General features: G+C 36.5%; 1 protein-coding gene across 1 annotated transcript in view; it reads right to left on the reverse strand.

Moving 5' to 3' along the window:
* Positions 1 to 950: 950 nt before the first annotated feature.
* Positions 951 to 18,512, reverse strand: part of CENPC (centromere protein C) — a 59,788-nt gene continuing 42,226 nt past the window's right edge. The window contains 8 exon segments of the mRNA XM_037529198.2: positions 951 to 1,267; positions 2,823 to 2,911; positions 6,941 to 7,010; positions 7,013 to 7,096; positions 8,584 to 8,679; positions 9,420 to 9,551; positions 10,326 to 10,430; positions 14,370 to 14,429. Of these exon segments, the coding sequence (XP_037385095.1) occupies positions 1,197 to 1,267; positions 2,823 to 2,911; positions 6,941 to 7,010; positions 7,013 to 7,096; positions 8,584 to 8,679; positions 9,420 to 9,551; positions 10,326 to 10,430; positions 14,370 to 14,429 (707 nt within the window). The 3' untranslated portion in view covers positions 951 to 1,196.

The raw sequence follows: 18,512 nt of genomic DNA on the forward strand, positions 1-18,512 counted from the left end.
TCCGAATATATGTTTAACAATTAAACATAAACATGAGTAGGAGGCTGGCCTAAGTATAATTTACCATGAAACATCAACTATGTTTGTAATTATAGCATGTATACGTATATATATACACACATACACAGACATATATACACATATATACATATATATACACAGACATACCACAAAAAATATAACTAAAAATTGGACTCTTGGGTCTCCTGGTGGCACACTGGGTTGAGCGCAGCACTATGGAGCTGTCCACAGCCTCTGCAGCACGGGTTCGAATCCCGGCTGGCCAGGAGAGACCCACATGGTGTGGTAGGCCTCGCCTGTCTCGCCTGCTGCTCCCCTCAGCAGTGCTTTCGGTCCGACTGCCTGCCCTGCTCCCCACTTTGTCTTTGGTGAATTTTCTCACCCTCCTGCACCTCTGGCCTGTACCCCAGCTCTTGTATAAATAAAATAAATCTTAAAAAAATAAGATAAAAAAATAAAAATTAGACTCCATGGCCTAGATGTATTTAGTGAGATATTTAACTGAATATTAGAAAGGTGAAGGGAACCGAGCACAGAAAGCAATGGCACAGGACAGTCTCTAACAAAAAATACTACTGATGTTAAAAGAACACCAAAGAGAGAAAGGCTTCTCCCTTAAAGGTTTCAGAGAGATTCAGACAGAGATTGAGAGAGGAGAGAGAGAGAATCTCTGCGGATACTTTGATTTCTGACGCTCCAGAATTTTTGTTATTTTAAGTCACCCAGTTTGTACTAGTTTGTTACAAAAGTCCAAGGAAACTAATACAGATGTACTATTTTCTACAGTTCTCTATTTTTTGGTTGTCTTAACAATTAGTGATTTAAAACTAAAATTTGGAAATGACTTTTAAATAAATGGATATATTAATCAGATATCTTCTGACAAATAAACATATTGTATTTCACTGCAAGCAATAATTTGATTTTATATTATTAAAATATTATAAGCATGGGAACCACTAGAGGTCAAGTGTATATTTGTGGAAAAATTAAGATATGGGAACTTGAAATATCTGATACAAGTAACAGAAAACTAAATAAAATTTTATTATTTTAAAATAGTGCAAATAATTACAAAGAGAAATGTTCCAACTGTACAAACCGTTGTGTGTATATGTGTATATATACACTCATGCACATGCACGCACATACACATCTAAACTTTGCTTCATATTTCATCTTTTTATCTGAGTAAAAAGAAGTACACTTTGCTCATCCAGAAGATTTTTGATGTTGTAATAATTACCTAGAAATAGAGTGATAAGAAAATTATTTCCATAGAAATCATTTCCTCTTGATTAAATAGTCATCACTAAGCAATTATATATATAGCAGCACCAAATAAAAATAATCAGTCCACCTAACCCTAAGTAACTAATTCCACAAACTGAAAAATCTGTGTTAGCCACTGCCTATGATCCAGATAAGGTTTGAAAGAATGTAACCTTCATTGTCATTCTGACAATGAATGCAAAAAGACAAGGGTTCAGGAAGTAAAATCTCTTCCTGCATCCAATCATTGTTAAATTTTTGGAACTGCTATGGAGTCCCCTAAACCAGACACATGCATGTACAAGTAAGTATGAAAGGTAACATAAATAAAATAGTAAAAATGTAACATATTAAGTAAAAGCTACTCTTAAATAAGTTGACAAATAACAGCAAAAATGAAATATAGATGAATAGCCAGCCACACATAAAGTAGGTTTTACAGGACTGAGTACCATACTGTAACTTTCTATATATAAGAAACTGATACATATTAAACTTAACTGCATCAGTAAATGTTGTATTCACAACAGTGCTGGTACATACAAATATTTTTTTGTTTTCATTAGAATGTAAGCTCCATGACAGCAGGAATTTTTTTCCTATTTTGTTCACTTATATATCCTTCACTCTTAGAGCAATGCTAGGCAGACTCTCATTCACGTTTGTTGAATGAACGAAAACAAATGAACAAATTAAAATTCCTATTCCCCAAATCCGTATTCTTCAATACTGTGTTCTTCAAACATACAATATTCTGTATGTTTAAATAACCTACTCAAGGGCCTCCTGGTGGTGCAGGGGTTAAAGTGTCAGCCCTATCAAGCTATTGCCAGCCACTGTGGCATGAGTTCGAGCCCAGGCCAGGGAGCTAACCCACATGGCACAGCAGACCTCTCCTGTCTCGCCCACTGTTCCCCTCAGCAGTGTACTTCAGCAGATATGCCTTTTCTGCTCCCCACTCTGTCTTTGGTGAAGCCTCTCACCTCTGCACCTCTGGCCTGCACCCCAGTTCTTTTATGCAGCAAAACACTGCTGAGGGGAGTAGAGGGTGAGACAGGAGAAGTCTGTTGTACCATGTAGGTTAGCCCCCTAGCCGACTGAACTTGTGCCATAGTGGCTGGCAGTAGCGCTGTGTCTTTAACCCCTGCCACCAGGGAGGGCCTAATAAATAAATCTTAAAATAAATAACCTACTCAAAATTGTGTGACTACACGATGTCTTAAAGATAGTAACTTTTCTTCTATCCTGGAGACAACCTATATTCTAAGTAAATATTTTCAGCAATAAGCAATTCTTATATTTTCTTGTATTTATTTGTATTTCACAATTCTTCACATTTCATATATTCAAATTTCAAGTATTAAAATACTTCTTTAGTGATAAAACTAAAAGAAAATATGTACCAAGCTTCTTTAGCATCAATGACATCATGCTTAATTTTGATCACTGTGTTTCAATCTTCAGGGTGCTCATGAGTATCTATAAAAATGCTATAATATGTGAAAGAGAATGTCTTTAATTATTCTTACCTGAAGGAACAAAGAATGAATCCCCAGTTGTTATCACATAAGGTGTTTCATGTAAGGTACATAAAAGGTTACCAAACTTAACATAAAAACCTGTAAATTTAAAAACCAATTTCATTTCAAGTTGAACCACAACAAAGAATTAAGGAAATAAGGGCCCTAGTAACCCTCCCCCGTACACACACACACACACACACACACCCCTCACCCCACCCGCCCCGCCGCTGCCATCACACACAGCCTCCAGCCAAGATGCCCAGATGCTAATCTTCAGAATTTACTGTTAGGTAGTAAAAGGGGCCTTAGAAAGATAACCTTGAGTTATCTAGTTGGGTCTAATCTAGTTGTATAAGCCCTTAAAAATAGAAATAAAAATTTCTCCTGCTGGAAGCCTTGGAGAGATGAAACAGAGAAGTGAGAGAAATGAAACATGAGATACACTGTTGTTAGCACTGAAGAGGGTCAGGAACCAAGGAATACAGACTATTTCCAGATCTTGAGAATAACATACTGATTAATAGCCAGTGAAGAAACGAGAACCTCAGCCATTTAAATACATGGAACTGATCTTTGCTAACCACAGAACTTGAAAACAGATTCAACCTATGAACCTCCAGAGAAGAATACAGATCTGCCCATATCTTGGTTCGAAATAGTGAAGTCCACCAGACTTTTATAACTGACCTAACTATGATAATAGTGGGTGTTCTTTCAAGTCACAAAATTTGTGGTCATTTTTTAGACTGGCAATAGGAAACTATACAGGGAAAAAAGTCTTTTTTTTTTTCATTATTATTTATTGGCTTATGAAAACTTAGAATCACTGTAAAGAATGTCACTTTACTATATGGACCTTCCTCAACTTACAATGTCTGAATAAACCCATTGTAAAGTGATAATATCACAAACTGAAAATGCTGGCTGGGAGCATTGCTGCTGCTGCTGCTGCCACCCAGTTTTTACTGAATACATATTGCTTTTATACTATAGTAAAGCTGAAAAACTATAGTATAGATGGGCACCATTTATATTAGAAAAATGGCTAGGTTTTTATGGACCTCTCTTTAATGATTCCAAGTTTAGGACACCAGACTACTCAATTTGACTAATGAGTCAAAGAAAGAACAAAAAGACAAAAAACGGGGCCTCCCCAGTGGCACCGCCAGTTGAGTGCAGTGCTGTAAAGCTGTCCGCAGCCTCTGCAGTGCTGGTTCGATTCCTGGCTGGCCAGGGAGATACCCACATGACACGGCAGACCTCTCCTGTCGCCCGCTCCTCCCCTTAGCAGTGTCTTTGGTCCATCTGCCTGTTCTGCTCCCCACTCTTTCTCTGGTGAATCCTCTTACCCTCCTGTGCTCTGGCCTGTATCCCAGTCCTTGTATAAATAAAAAATAAATCTTAAAAAAAAAAAGACAAGGGCCTCCCCTGGTGGCACAGGTGGTTGAGTGCCATGCTGTGAAGCTGTCCACAGCCTGCAGTGCTGATTCGATCCCGACCGGCTTGGGAGGGTCCCACACGGCACGGCAGACCTCTCCTATCTCACCCGATGCTCCCCTCAGCAGTGTGTTTCGTCAGTCTACCTGTTCTGTTCCCTGCTCTGTCTCTGGTGAATCCTCTCACCCTCCCATGCATCTGGTCTGTACCCCAGTTTTTTTTAAAGATTTATTTATTTATTTGTTTGTTTGTTTATTTGTTTATTTATTCAAGCACTGGGTACAGTCAGAAGCACGGGAGGGTGAGAGAATTCACCAGAGCCAGACAGACAGACTGATGAAATACACTGCTAAGGGGAGGAGCGGACGCGGCAGGAGAGGTCTGCACGTCGTCATGTGGGACCCTTGCTGGTGGCTGGGGATCGAACAGGTGCTGCAAAGGCTACAGGCAGCTTCACAGCCCAGCACTCAACCGCTGTGCCATTGGGGAGGCCCTGTACTCTGGTTCTTGTATAAAATATAAAAATAAATCTTAAAAAAAAAAGACAAAAAAAGTCATGCATTTACACAAGTACCAAGAGTAATAAAATAAGAGAAGATAAATCTCTTCAGGCATACGGACTTCCATAATCAAACATGGCAAATTTTACGTTTTATACATAGATAGCAGAATCCTGCAAATAATCTGGTTTTGGGAAGGCAACTAAATAAAAACTGCAAGGCTTTTAAACTTCAAAATTCAAATTTTGAGATTCAGCCATTGGGATTTTTTTTTCTTTGCTTCAGAGAATTCGCCTTCCTCCTACTTCCCTTTTTTTTAAACCACTTTGTGAAACGAGCCTAAACTACCACAATGCAGCTAGCATTTATAATAGCACTTGCTCTAGGCCAGCCAATGTTCTGAGCACTTTATTTTTATTCATTCAATGTATATATATACCAGTGAGATGGGTACTAAGTAAGTATAGATATTAGTTTTTCAGAGATGAAGAAGACAAGGCAGGGCACTAAGGGTGTGACTTTCTAAGGTCATGATAGAAATGGAAAAGTTGGATTTGAACTAGTTTGATTCCGGAATTCATGTTCTTAACCACTATGACATACTGATTTCCTAAATGGGAAAGAAGTGTTTGAAAAAAAGCTCTAAAAGAACTCTTATAATTTATATATTTTTTGTGTAGAAGAACTGGGGTGAAGGCCAGAAGTGCTGGGACTGAGAGGGTACACAAGAGACAGAGTGGATTTACTGTAATAAGCTTCTAAGGGGAGCAGCAAGTGAGACAGGAGAGGTATAAGTGGGTTAGCTCCCTGGCCGGGGATGGAACTCAGGCTGTAGTGGTGATAGTGCTGAGACTTAACACCTAGGCCATGAGGGAGGCCCAGAACCCTTATAATTTAATAAAACAACAACAACAAAAAATTTTTTTAAAGATTTATTTTTTATAAGAACCAGGGTACAGGTCAGATGCGTGGGAGGGAGAAAAGATTCACCAGAGACAGAGCAGGGAACAGAACAGGCAGACTGACGAAATTCACTACTGAGGGGAGCAGCGGGCGAGACAGGAGAGGTTTGCCGCGCCATGTGGGACCCTCGCCGGCTGGCTGGGATGGAATCGGTGCTGCAGAGGCTGCCGACAGCCTCACAGCGCATCGCTCAACCGCCTGCGCCACCAGGGGAGGCCCAACAACAACAAAATTTATATCAACTTTAGAGAAAAGATACTGTAGCATGTATTTCTATGTTTTTTCCTTATTTATTCAGTTTGGCTCTCTAAACACAAGCCTCCCCACTTTGCACACATTTTACTAACAAGGTTTTTGAAATATACAATAATGAACTCGCATGAATATCTAATATATACATACATACACATGATACATAAAAGTTGCAAGGGGGTGAATCTCTAAAGAGAGAAACACAGGGCCTTCCTGGTGGTGCAAGGGGTTAGGATGCAACCTATGAAGCTATCTGCAGCCACCGCAGCACAAGTTCGATCCCCTGCCAGGGAACTACCCACAGGCGCAGCAGACTTCTCTTAACATCACCTGCTGCTCCCTCAGCAGTGTATTTCAGTCAATCTGCCTGAAATACACTGTTCTGCTCCCCACTCTGTCTCTGGTGAATCCTCTCACCCCCCACACCTCTAGCCTGAACTCTAGTTCTTGTATACATAAATAAATAAATCTAAAAAAAAAGAGAGAGAGAGAAAGAGAGAAACACAGAGATAACTTAGGCCAGCAATTTTGCTATATACGATAATATACTGTTGAGTACTTTTTCAAGCAACTAGCTTCCAGTGCCCAGTCTGCTGCTAACTAATTACAAGATTGTGAATTCTTTTTACCTCATTATTGCTAAACTGCATGATGGAGAACGAGATTTAGATTTAATCACTATAAATCCCCTCAAGCTTTAAAATTTTAACGATTGTTTACAAACCTATACACTAAGATTTTTGTTCTAAAGACATCTGAATCAAAGTTCTGAATCTCAAGGTTACACTGCTATGCACAGAACAACTTTTAAGTAAGCACAGATTGATTAACTCTCAATAGATTAACAAATTAAAAAAAAATTCTGAGCACTGTAGTAATATTTTTGAGGAAACAGCACTTTATGCTTCATCAAGTTCAATAAATCAGACTTGCACCAATATCAAAAAGATAAATATATGGAGAAATAAACTTACCAATATATCTGAGCCAACATGCTGCTTTCCCTTTTCTTGATGTGGTCCTAATGTCAATTTTCCAGTAGAAAAAAGGGTGTATCCAGTGTTTTATATACTTTCAGTTCACCATGCGCAACAAAAAATTGGTAAGTATCTCGTGGCCTTACAAGATCTAAGGGAAAAAATAAATATGAAGTAAAAATAAATACAAAAAATAGTGATGCAACAATACACACACACATATAATAGTTACGACTAGATGTAAACCTGTCTTAGACAGAAGTGATTAAGTTAACTGACTCTGGAGACAGAATGCCAGAGGACAAATCCTCCCTCTGCCTTACAAGCTCTATGAATTTAGGTAAGTTATCAATGTCTGTCTGTCTCTCTCCATTTTCTTTGCTATACAATGAGATTAAAAAAGAAAGTTCATATTTCATATGAGTTACAGGTGTGAGATATTTAAGACACTGGCACAAAGTAAACATTAGGTAGGTCTTAGCTATTAATATTAATGGCAGTAATTATTATTTCTATTATAGGAAGGTTGGAAAATAAAATAAAGAGATAAGAATTCCGTATCTTTAAAAAGTTTATCATAACTCTTAATCATTATGCCACTATTCTTTTGTAATTGATTGACAGATTATTAAATAACAAGGTATTTACTTATCAGGTAAAGGTACTCAGTAAACAGAATTCTGTTACTCACAAATTACTATCTTACTTTTGAATTTCCCTTTTACTTACAAACCTTTCCAAATCTGTAACTAATATTCTTATCTATCAGTAGCTTCTGACACTGTTTCCTTGGCTACTCAGGAATGTTAGTAATCCTACACATTATAGAATATAGAGAATAGAGGCTCAAAAACAGACAAAAATAATGAACGCCTAACAACACAATTTTTCAAACCTCGTACAGTATGGTAATGCTATTAATGTTAACACTAAATAAAATTCTCTGTACTTCTACCTCTATTGCCAAATAATTGAATAAAGAAGTAAGTTGTTGAAACATTCATGTATTTCAAATATATAAATATTGCCCAGTGGAATGTCACTTATCCCCACCACACATTAGTCAAACCCTTGGGAACTCCCACAGTCTCCAGACACTGAATGTTTAAAACCTACTAAATATAACAGGCACCTTCCAGAACCCTCTGTAGGCCTTAGGTTTAAGCCTGTTATTTGTTTGACTGATTGTTCTGTTAGTCATGCTCCCCAAAGGTTTCACCTACCAGGTACCATTACTGGCATTCCAAGACCTGGAAGGCTGTCTTAATACTATCTACAATCCCTGCCTAGGATCAAAATAAGAGTATATCCTGAGTCTGTTTGCTACAATTCCCCATAAATGGCTTGTCTCAATGTGACCTCCTGAACACCACTGTAGGAGTTAACAGTCTTGACAATGGTACTTGTAGTTCAAAGGACAAATTCATGGTGTTCTGTGTCCCTGGAGATTACTTGCCATCAGTGCTCCCCCAGAACAGCCCTCACACAGGCTGCTTATTAGCATTAGACATTCTACTGGATTTTTGCTCTGAAATAAATGGAGCAAGAGATGGAAAGTAGATAAAAGTCAGTCAACAAATCAAGTTTTTGTCCTTTGTTTTTTAAACTAAACATTTTCAATACCATCCTTTATCTTACCCATAAGAATAATCTCTCTTGTTTCTGGGTCCTTTACCCTCGTTGGTTGCAAAGGATCTCCCAGAGGTATATTCAGATTTATCGCTAATTTATTATCTGCAAAAGAAGTATCATTGAAATACAAACTACTTAAAATTCTTTTCAACTGAAGAAAAACTAGTATGAAATACAATAATGGACAAGTCGTAGCAGAAAATAAGCAGAGGTATAGTCCTATTTAAAAATGACCACTTTGATAAAAGTTCAAAAACCACAATGATTTACTATAGAAGCATACATCCTAAACACATTTTCTATAAGCCTATTAAAACATAACAACTCTTGTTGTTTTTTTTTTTTTTTTTTGTGTGTGTGTGTGTGTGTGTGGGACCCTCGCCGGTGGCCAGGGATCGAACTGGCACTGCAGAGGCTGCAGGCAGCCTCGCAACCCAGCGCTCAACGGCTGTGCCACCAGGGGAGGCCCAAAACATAACAACTCTTGAACTCTTGCATCATCAAGAAGTTAAATGACTGTTCTGTATATTCTCTGAGAGCATGTACTACACTTTAGAAAAATTCATTAAAATGTCAATTTTAACCACAGCTTGGGGACAGAAAAGGAGTTTCGTTTGTGTGGTTTGCTTATGAAGAAATTATTTATACTATGCCATTAATGATTTTTTTAAAAGAATTTCAAATTTTATTTCAAAATTTGTGGGGGAAAGGTGGTCATTTTTACCCTATAGTACCACATCTGAGTTTTTAGAGATAAATTTCAAAATTTTCAAAGTGCTACTTTTCAAAGTACTGTCACTTAAAAGAAAATCTAGAAGTTACTTTCAGGAATAAGTTCATACTTCTTTTATCATTATCAAGACAGATCCTTTTTCTATTAACAATTTTGTTGATTTTTTCCATGTTTCCTTTTGCCTTCCTTTTAGATGATACTGCATCTGGGGATAGTATTCCACCAGTCACAAAGAAGCCCCCTGAAATTAACAAAAATGGTAAAATTTCATATCTGAGAAAATGAAAAGTGAGAAACAAAACTCTAAATATAACACATTTCCTTTCAAAGTACCAAAGAAAACATTACTATTACTATATTCTATAGTTAACAATTCAAATAACACATACTACCAACCTATTTCATGTAAATGTCTTTTATTCTAAATCTAGAAGCACTGGTGAAACATGACTGAATGACTTCAGTTGTGTAAAATCAATAGTCATGCCTGGCAATTTAAAAAAAAAAAAAAACACACAAAGGCCAGCAATGAATTATTTATAGTAGTCCACATGTGAGTTTAGTTCTTTGACTTAGCTATATTCTTTAAGAAAGGAAATAATTTTAAGATAACACTCACAATACTTTTGTGCCCAACCTTTACCATTTATGTAGAAAAATATGAAATAAGAATAAAAAGGGAATACTTAACCTTTACCATTTATAATTTTCTTATGTTCTGATCTAATATTTCATTTTGTTCAATTAGAAACCTGGTGGATAGTAAGGAAATAGTTCATAAAGTTCCATAAAGTCACGCACTCACCTCAAATTGCTACTAAGAGATATCTCTAACTCTGTCTCTAGAGTACTCTACAGTACTCAAACAAAATCGTTTATTCCTGTCACATTTGGGGGAATGATTAAATAACAAAATGTATGTAGATACGTAGGCTTAGCTGGCATATAACATACATAAGTAAACTGCAATTATTATTTTTTACTGTCAGACATTAAAGCATAAATTGAATTTTACCTGACGGCCTTCCTTGATAATCTATGCGTTCCCCTCGCCAGTATTCCAAAGGCTTCATTCGTATTCTCTTGGTCCTGCGAACATTTGGTGTGTTGGATGGCAATACTGTAAAAATATAAGAAACAAAAATGTATATATATAAATGTTTAGTTGGATGATGCTTTGCATTGAAAAGATTATATTACCTCCTAAATGCTAATACTTCTAGACAAAACACTAAAACCATTTTAAAACATTTATGCTAATATGTAAGGAAATGTCAACAACAAAATAGGCTGCTAGTTTGGAAAAGACTTGAAAACTCAATGATACCCAGGATTAATGATGTTAAAGGCACACAGGTACTGTCATATACCATAGGTAGAAATTGAAACTGATTGCAGACAATTTGATAATACCTGTTAAACTCTTTGACTCAGAAATTTCATTTTGAGAAAATGAATTTGCAAAAATGTACACAAAAAATGGGCAAAGCCATAGATAGGTACAATAACACATTCTCAGTAGTAGTGCTTCGAATAGAAACAGAAAACAAAAATCAAACTGAAAACCATCTAGGTACTCCACAAGAGTTTATTTGTAATTTAAAAGGTTATGTATACATGTGTCCATGTGTATACATACACATAACCCACTCACTGTATCACAATAACACAAAGTTCTACATACCAGTTGAGTCTGTTGGCTATCTAATTAAATTCTTATGTTCTTATCTATTTTTTTGTTTGCAAGAGATGTCTAATTCTGAAAATGTGTTATTAAAACATTCCAGTCTATGGATCAAGAAGATGTGGTATATATACACAATGGAATATTATTCAGCAACCAAAAAAGATAAACTCATGCCATTTGCAGTAACATGGATGGAGCTAGAAGGAATTATGGTCAGTGAAATAAGCCAGAAGGAAAAAGAAAAATATCGATGGTTTCACTTATAGCAGGAATATAAGGGAACCAAATAAGACATCGGTGTAAAAAAATAATAACAGCACAAAACCCAACAAAGCAAAAACAGACAATTATAAATCAGAGACATACTGTAGGGGAGGAGGAGGGAGAGGGATCAGAAGGAGGGAGGGAGGAGAACAGCGGACTGAGGTGATGGTGCAGGGGTACATTGGGGAAGGAAATTCCATAGGGACTACACCTGAGGGGTTGGGGGGAAGCAAATATTGTTTAAAAATGAACAACAAAGAGTCTTGAGACGTCATCAACATGGTGGCGAGGAGACGCTGCCAGTAAGACCTCCCATAAAAAAAAGTTAATAGGGAGGAAAAACAACAGGTCCCTGAGAGAACTGGGACACAGAAGATAAACGGGCGACTCTGGCAAACTGCCCAAAGAAGAAAGTTGCCATAAAAGAGGTCTAGAAGGGAGGAAAGCTCAGAACCCTGCTACCCACCCCCACCCACAAAGTCGGCACTCTCCAACCAACAGAAAGGAGGAAAAAAAAAAAAAAGATAAAAAAAATTTTTTTAAAGTGACACAACACACCCACACATAAAATAAAACCTCCCAGTCTAACTGTATTATCTAAATAAAAAAAAAAACTCCTCATGTTCTCTTATTTAGCTGCTAGGTTGTTTTGCGCATTTTTTACATCTTCTTCATAAATTGTTCACTTTACCATTACATGTCCTTTCTTTATCCTACATTTTCATTTTATTTTATTATTTTTTTTAAAGATTTATTTATTTATTTATACGCACACTGGGTACAGTCAGAAGTTCAGGAGGGTGAGAGAATTCACCAGAGCCAGAGCGGGGAGCAGAACAGGCAGATTGACGAAGTACGCTGCTGAAGGAAGCAGTGGGCACGGCAGGAGAGGTCTGTTGCACCATGTGGGACCCTCGCCAGTGGCAAGGGATGGAACAGGTGCTGCAGAGGCTGCAGGCAGCTTCGCAGCCCAGTGCTCAACCGCTGCACCACCGGGGAGGCCCTACACTTTTATTTTAATCTTAAATTCTACTTTGCTTGGGGGCAGGTTGGGGAAAAATTTCTACCTTGTTTAATACTTAAATTACACTACTATTTTCTTCTGGTATACCTACTTAATTCTTTGATGATCTTTCATTTAAAAACTTGTTTTAAGAGCATAGTATAAATATGTAGTTTGATTTGTATTATTTAACCAAATCTGATAGTTTCTATCATATTAAAGGAACTTAATACACATAGTGTAACAATATGCTTCCTCTTAGTTCTTCCATTTTACTTTATATTTCTTAATTATCTTATATTAATGATTTTTCTTTCTCCTAACTTTTATTGGTTTGATCAATGATTATTCCTTTCTTTTCCCTTAATCACATGAAGAGGATCTGGAGCCTCAAATGCGATCACAGTCCAAGCTGACACTTTTGATTGCAGCTTGTGATATCCCTAGAACACAGGACCCAGCTAACTTTTGTCTGAGTTCCTAACCAATGAAAACCATGGGATAATAAATGTTTGTTGTTTAAATCCATAAATTGGTAGTAACTCGGTACAAAGCAACAGAAAACAAATACACATCATTTAAATTTAGTCATATATAATGTAATAATCATTCCTCACCACTGTTTCCTCTTTGTACCCAGTTATGATTTACACAGTACTTGTTTAGAATATCTTACAAGGGTATTTACATGGAGGATACTAAATTCATTCTTGCATTATCTGCAAAATAAGTTAACTTATCAGTAAGAAAAATATATTTACCAGATAAAAGATTATTGGATTGTAATGCTTTTCTGAAAGCAGGCTGTAGTTATTTTCTAGAGTTACACAGATGAAAAGTGCTACTCATTTCTTCTCCTTCATAATTTTTTGTTTTGATGTAGAAGCTTCCCTGTATTTTTAAAATACAAGGATTTTAATCACTTATATCCGTAATTCTGACTGGTAGTTGGCAATTCATTCAAACTGCAGATTCAAGTCATCTTTAATCCAGAGAAGCTTAAACTATTTCTTTAACTGTTCTCTCTCCTCCATCTGTTTCTTTTTTTCCCTAGAAATCCTACATGCTTTGTCTGCTGTCTCTACATTATTTCGACTGCGTATCTTTTATCTTCATGGTTTCCAATTTTTGTATTTTATGTTCTGAGGAATTTCTTACATGTCAACACCAGTTACTAATTCAGTTCTCAACAGTATTATCTTTACTTATTGTTCATTTACTGGCCTCTTTAACTGAAAAATTACGATTTTTTAGAATCAAAAAGTCTTCTATGCTGTAACCAAATCTCTGAATGTGGTCATATTTTTGTTATTATTAAAATTGTTGTCTATGACAAAAGTTCTTGCTCACCAGTAGGTACCTACAATTATTGGAAATAATGCTTGATTCTCCTCTGGGTGCTGCAGCCCCTGCTCAGAAGCATTGTTATTTCTCTTTGCCTACTCCTGACTCTAGGGATGATTCCAATTTAAGATAAACATAAGGAGAGAGGTATATTTGTCTCTCATTATGGATCCACAAAAAACTGACAAGGTATGAGCAACTTTCTGGCTGAAGCAACTAAAGAGAACTTCACGCCTAGTGGTTCTCTTTAGGTCTAAGTACAGCAGCACTCATCCTGGTGTATAAGAAAAATATTAAAAAATCACTCTAATTCCACAAAGTTAAAATCACTCTAATTCCACACTATTAAAAAATTACTCTAATTCCACAACTATCTCTCTGAGAACCATGGAGTTCTGAATCTCAAATGGGCCTCTTCAAAGGTTCCTTTGCTCTCAGCTTTGCCTATTTATGTATCTAACCATGACTTTATTTAGCAGCGAACTGGATAAAAATAGGAGTTGTCAGGGATGCCATAATCTTATAGAATTTTCCACCCAGCTCCTTACTATTGGGCAATAAGTGACACTGCTATTTGATTTGTAAATAAACAATAAAGAAACTTAGTGACCAGTAAAGATTTAGTGTGTAATTAATGAAAAATAAATATGTACTTTTAATGAATCAATTAATCCAAATAATTTTTCCGCCCGCTTCAGGAAAATTAAATTATATTTAGAAACAAGTCCTATGAAAATATTAAAAGAGAAAAATAATCTTACCTAATTTGTGATGTATTTTGCTTTCTGATGTTACTTGAGATCCTTTTACTCTTGAGTCATCTGCAAAATATAAGCAATATATCATACACAACAGCTAACAGTATGTTGAGTTAAAGTGTGCTACTGGGTCAACTTCAGTATGTTTTAAATAAAATTTACTTGAAAATACATCTTATTAGTTCAATGCTTTTCACAGTTAAGGAATAAAAACTAATGAAAAACTGTGCGATATTTCTCTAGATCTTGGTACAATGACTATATCTAATCTATCTGTTAATAACCAGGACTTCACCTGCATTGGAGCAAAACAGAGGTTGGGGCCACATTTTCACCTAAGTATTAAAAAAATTAAAATTTGCTCAAAGGAAGATTCTGAAGTGAAAGACAGATATTAGATGGTTTTACTCACTTGTGAAATATAAATAACAATAACAAATAAAGCCATACACTGGCAAAATACAGCAAGCACTGATCTTGGACTTATTGGGAAAATGTACTGGTCACCAGAGGGCACAAGGGAGAGGGAAGAGAAAATGGGGGAGGGACGTGCATAGAATGAGTGGTTCAGTGGAGTGTGAGTGAAACATGTACATATAAGGGGGAGTAAAATGTGATCCCAAAATTAAAATAAATAAAAATGACCAAAAAACAAATGTTTTCTATTGGTCACTGGGTAGATAAAAATGTAGGGTGGGATAAAGAACAATTAATATGCTAATAATGTAATCTATGATCCTTGAAGTTTTAAAATAGTACAACTGTACTGAGTTTAGCATTGTGCCAATAAGGTCAGAGGTCATCAATTTTAGTTTGCTAAACAGCATGTGAACATAATTACAGTTTTTTCCCTTACTATGGACAAATGTTCATTTTAAAGAGGCAGTGTCTTCTCTTCTCCTATGTCACTCCTGGCCTTAAGGACTTACTTGCTTAAGAGAATGCAGCAGAGATGATAATATTCTGGGTTTCAAGTCCTAAGTAGATGTGTAGATTCCACCTGGATCTCTTAGAAGTACACTGCACTACAGAAAGATGGCCACCATGAATGAAGACTGACTACCCCAAGACTGCCATGTTATAATGAAACCCAAGTTAACCATATGTTAAAGCCTTGTGGAAGAAAAGAGATGCTTGGCCAGCCCCGAGTATTTAAGCCACCCTGGCTGAGTGCCAAATATAAAAATGGAGTCACCATGGACTTCCAGTCCATTTGGGCTTTCAAATGACTCCAGCTTCAGCAGCATACACTTGAAAGGCATGCTGAGAGTCCAGGTGAAAAATGTCCAGCTAAGCCAGGTCACTCCACAGAACAGTAAGATGAATCAATTATTGCATTAATTCACTAAGGTTTGGGTGTTTAATTATCCAGTGATATGTAACTCTAACACTTAACATCTAAGAACCACCTAAAATTTTTATACAATTTTGTATGTAATATTCATATCATGAAATAGTATGTTGGAGTCTTTACTATATTCTCAAATGAAGCCATTATATCAATAGCAAAAGATTAAGAATGAATGCATTAGATACTTTATAAAGTTGCTGATATAGAGAAAATTTAGTAATCATAAAATCATATATCTCTATTCAGAATAGGTAAGTCTAAATAGATCAAAAGGAGATCGGTGGATGCCTGGGCATGGGTATTGTCGGGGGAACAGAAAGGAAGATGCCTGCCACCGAGTATGTTTTTTTCTTTTTTGGGGTGATGAAAGTACTCTAAAATTAATGTGGTGATAGAGGCACGCAGTTAAATTATATATTATAAATGGATTAGTTGTATAATACATGAAGTACATCTCAATAAAGCTGTTAATTCCGCCCCTAAAATCCAATTTTCCATGTAATCCTCATTAGAACATGTAAAGAAAGGGTTAGACTCCACTTGAACATGTTCCCATAGCAGTGGGTCTTGGAGGCAACTGGTAGGACAGAGAAGAAATAAAGCAAATAAGCATATATATGAAGGATACCGAAAACAGTTCTCACCTATAGGACTGTTTCCTGGATTCAAATAATCACTCATGATTCTTTAATAAACTCACTTAATTTTGCATGTACCAGTTTATTTAGATCAACAAGTGGTGACCAACAAAGGGAACCAGAGACTTCTCATGAACCTGTCTATAGCATCAAGCTGACTTGGCTGGCCATGGTAGCATAAAAGCCCCTTGTGTCCATCCAGCTCTTCTGAGCTTCAGACTTGCTGACTGGTGAGTATTCCTCGATTTCAGATTTGGTTTACAGTCCTGGAAGGTTTTTTTTTTTTTTTTTTTTAAGAATTGAACTTATCCAGGAGTGGGCAGGAAATTGTGTGCTAAATTGTAAGCAGAGAAGCGAATTCCAGTGTCCATTGCGGAAATCTAGTCTCACTGGCAAGAGTTAGAAGGATTGTTGCTTAGCAGTTGTTACAAGGTATTATTCTCTCTGAATTGGCTAAGATAAAAGGTATACTCAAAATATGAATGAGCAGTATATGAGAATAGCCTCCGCTGTCTTCAAAGAAAAAAAAAGGATAGTTGCTCCCTCTGGTCAATATGCTTGGTGTATGTATAGGAGTGGAAACCTAGCATAGGTGCTTGAGACCGGATCCCAGAGGATACAGTGATCCTATAGGGAAAAAATTTTCACATATCTTTGTGCTCTGTTAAGTGATTTAAGGATTGATCCTCTACATAGCCAGTATCTACAGTTGCCCAAAGGAGTTTATGGGACACATAAAAGGGCAAACCAGCCCTCAGGTCACACTAAGGGTAAATAAATAGCAGGTTACAAAATCAATAAACAAAAACCATCTGCCTTCCTATATGCAAACACTGAGCTAAAAGAGAGGGAAAAATTAAAAATCCCATTTATAACTGCAATAAAAAGAATAACATTGGAGTAAACCTAACAAAGGAGGTGAAGAACCTATATAGTGAAAACTATAAGAAATTGTTAAAAGAAGCAGAAGACACAAAGAAATGGAAAAACATTCCTGAATCATGGATTGGAAGAATAAACACTGTCAAAGTGGCCATTTTACCTAAAGCAATATGCAAATCCAAAAGAACTCTGACCAAAAAAGAGGAAGGATTTGAACTATATTACAAAGATATAATAGACACGACAATATAGTACTAGAATAAAAACACACAGGCCATGGCATAGAATTGAGAGCTCAAAAGCAAACTTTACACATCTATGGACAGTTAACCTCTGACAAAGAGGCCAAGAATTTGCACTAGAGAAAGGAAAGCCTCTTCAATAAATGGGCTTGAGAAAAATGGACCACCACATGCAAAAGAATGAAACTAGACAACTACCTCATATCATACACAAAGATTAATTCAAAATGAACAAAAGACTTGGATGTAAGACCTGAAATCATAAAATACACAGAAGAAAAGCAGGCAAAACACTCCACAATGCAGGCTATGAGATGTCTGGTGGATTCATCTCCAACAGCAAGGAACATAAATAAGAATATAAACAATTGGGACAACATCAAACTAAAAAGCTTCTATATAGTAAAAGAAAGTGTCACAAAAACAAAAAGGCACCTAACTGAATGGTAGACCATACATCTCACAAGGTGTTGATATCCAAGATCTAGAAAGCACCCATACAACGGAACAAAAAGTAAACAATTAATGCACCCAAACAGTGGGTGAAAGAGCTAAAAAGACACTTCTCCAAAGAAGACATAGAAATTGGCCAATAAGCACATGACATTGCTCATCATCACTTACGTAACATCAGGGAAACGCAAATCAAAACCACAATGAAATACCACCTCACACCTGTGAGAATGGTCCATATCAAAAGACTAAAAAAAATAAGCGTTGGTGAGGATGTGAAGAAAAAGGACGACTCTGTTAGTGGGAATGTAGACTGGTGTAGACCCCATGTAAAACTGTACGAAGGTCTCTCAAAATATTAAAAATGGATCTACCGTATGAACCAACAATTCTCATAGGTATCTATACAAAGAATACAAAACACTAATTTGAAGAGCAGTATGCACTCCTATATTCACTGCAGCACTATTTATAATAGTCAAGTTATAGAAACAATCTAAGTGCCCAAAACCAGAAGAAATGGATCAGGAAGATGTGGTGTATATACACACAATGGAATACTACTTAACTATAACGATAA

Source organism: Talpa occidentalis, unplaced genomic scaffold, assembly GCF_014898055.3.
Source record: "Talpa occidentalis isolate TD23 unplaced genomic scaffold, MPIMG_talOcc4v2.1 talOcc4.6, whole genome shotgun sequence".
Lineage (NCBI taxonomy): Eukaryota > Metazoa > Chordata > Mammalia > Eulipotyphla > Talpidae > Talpa > Talpa occidentalis.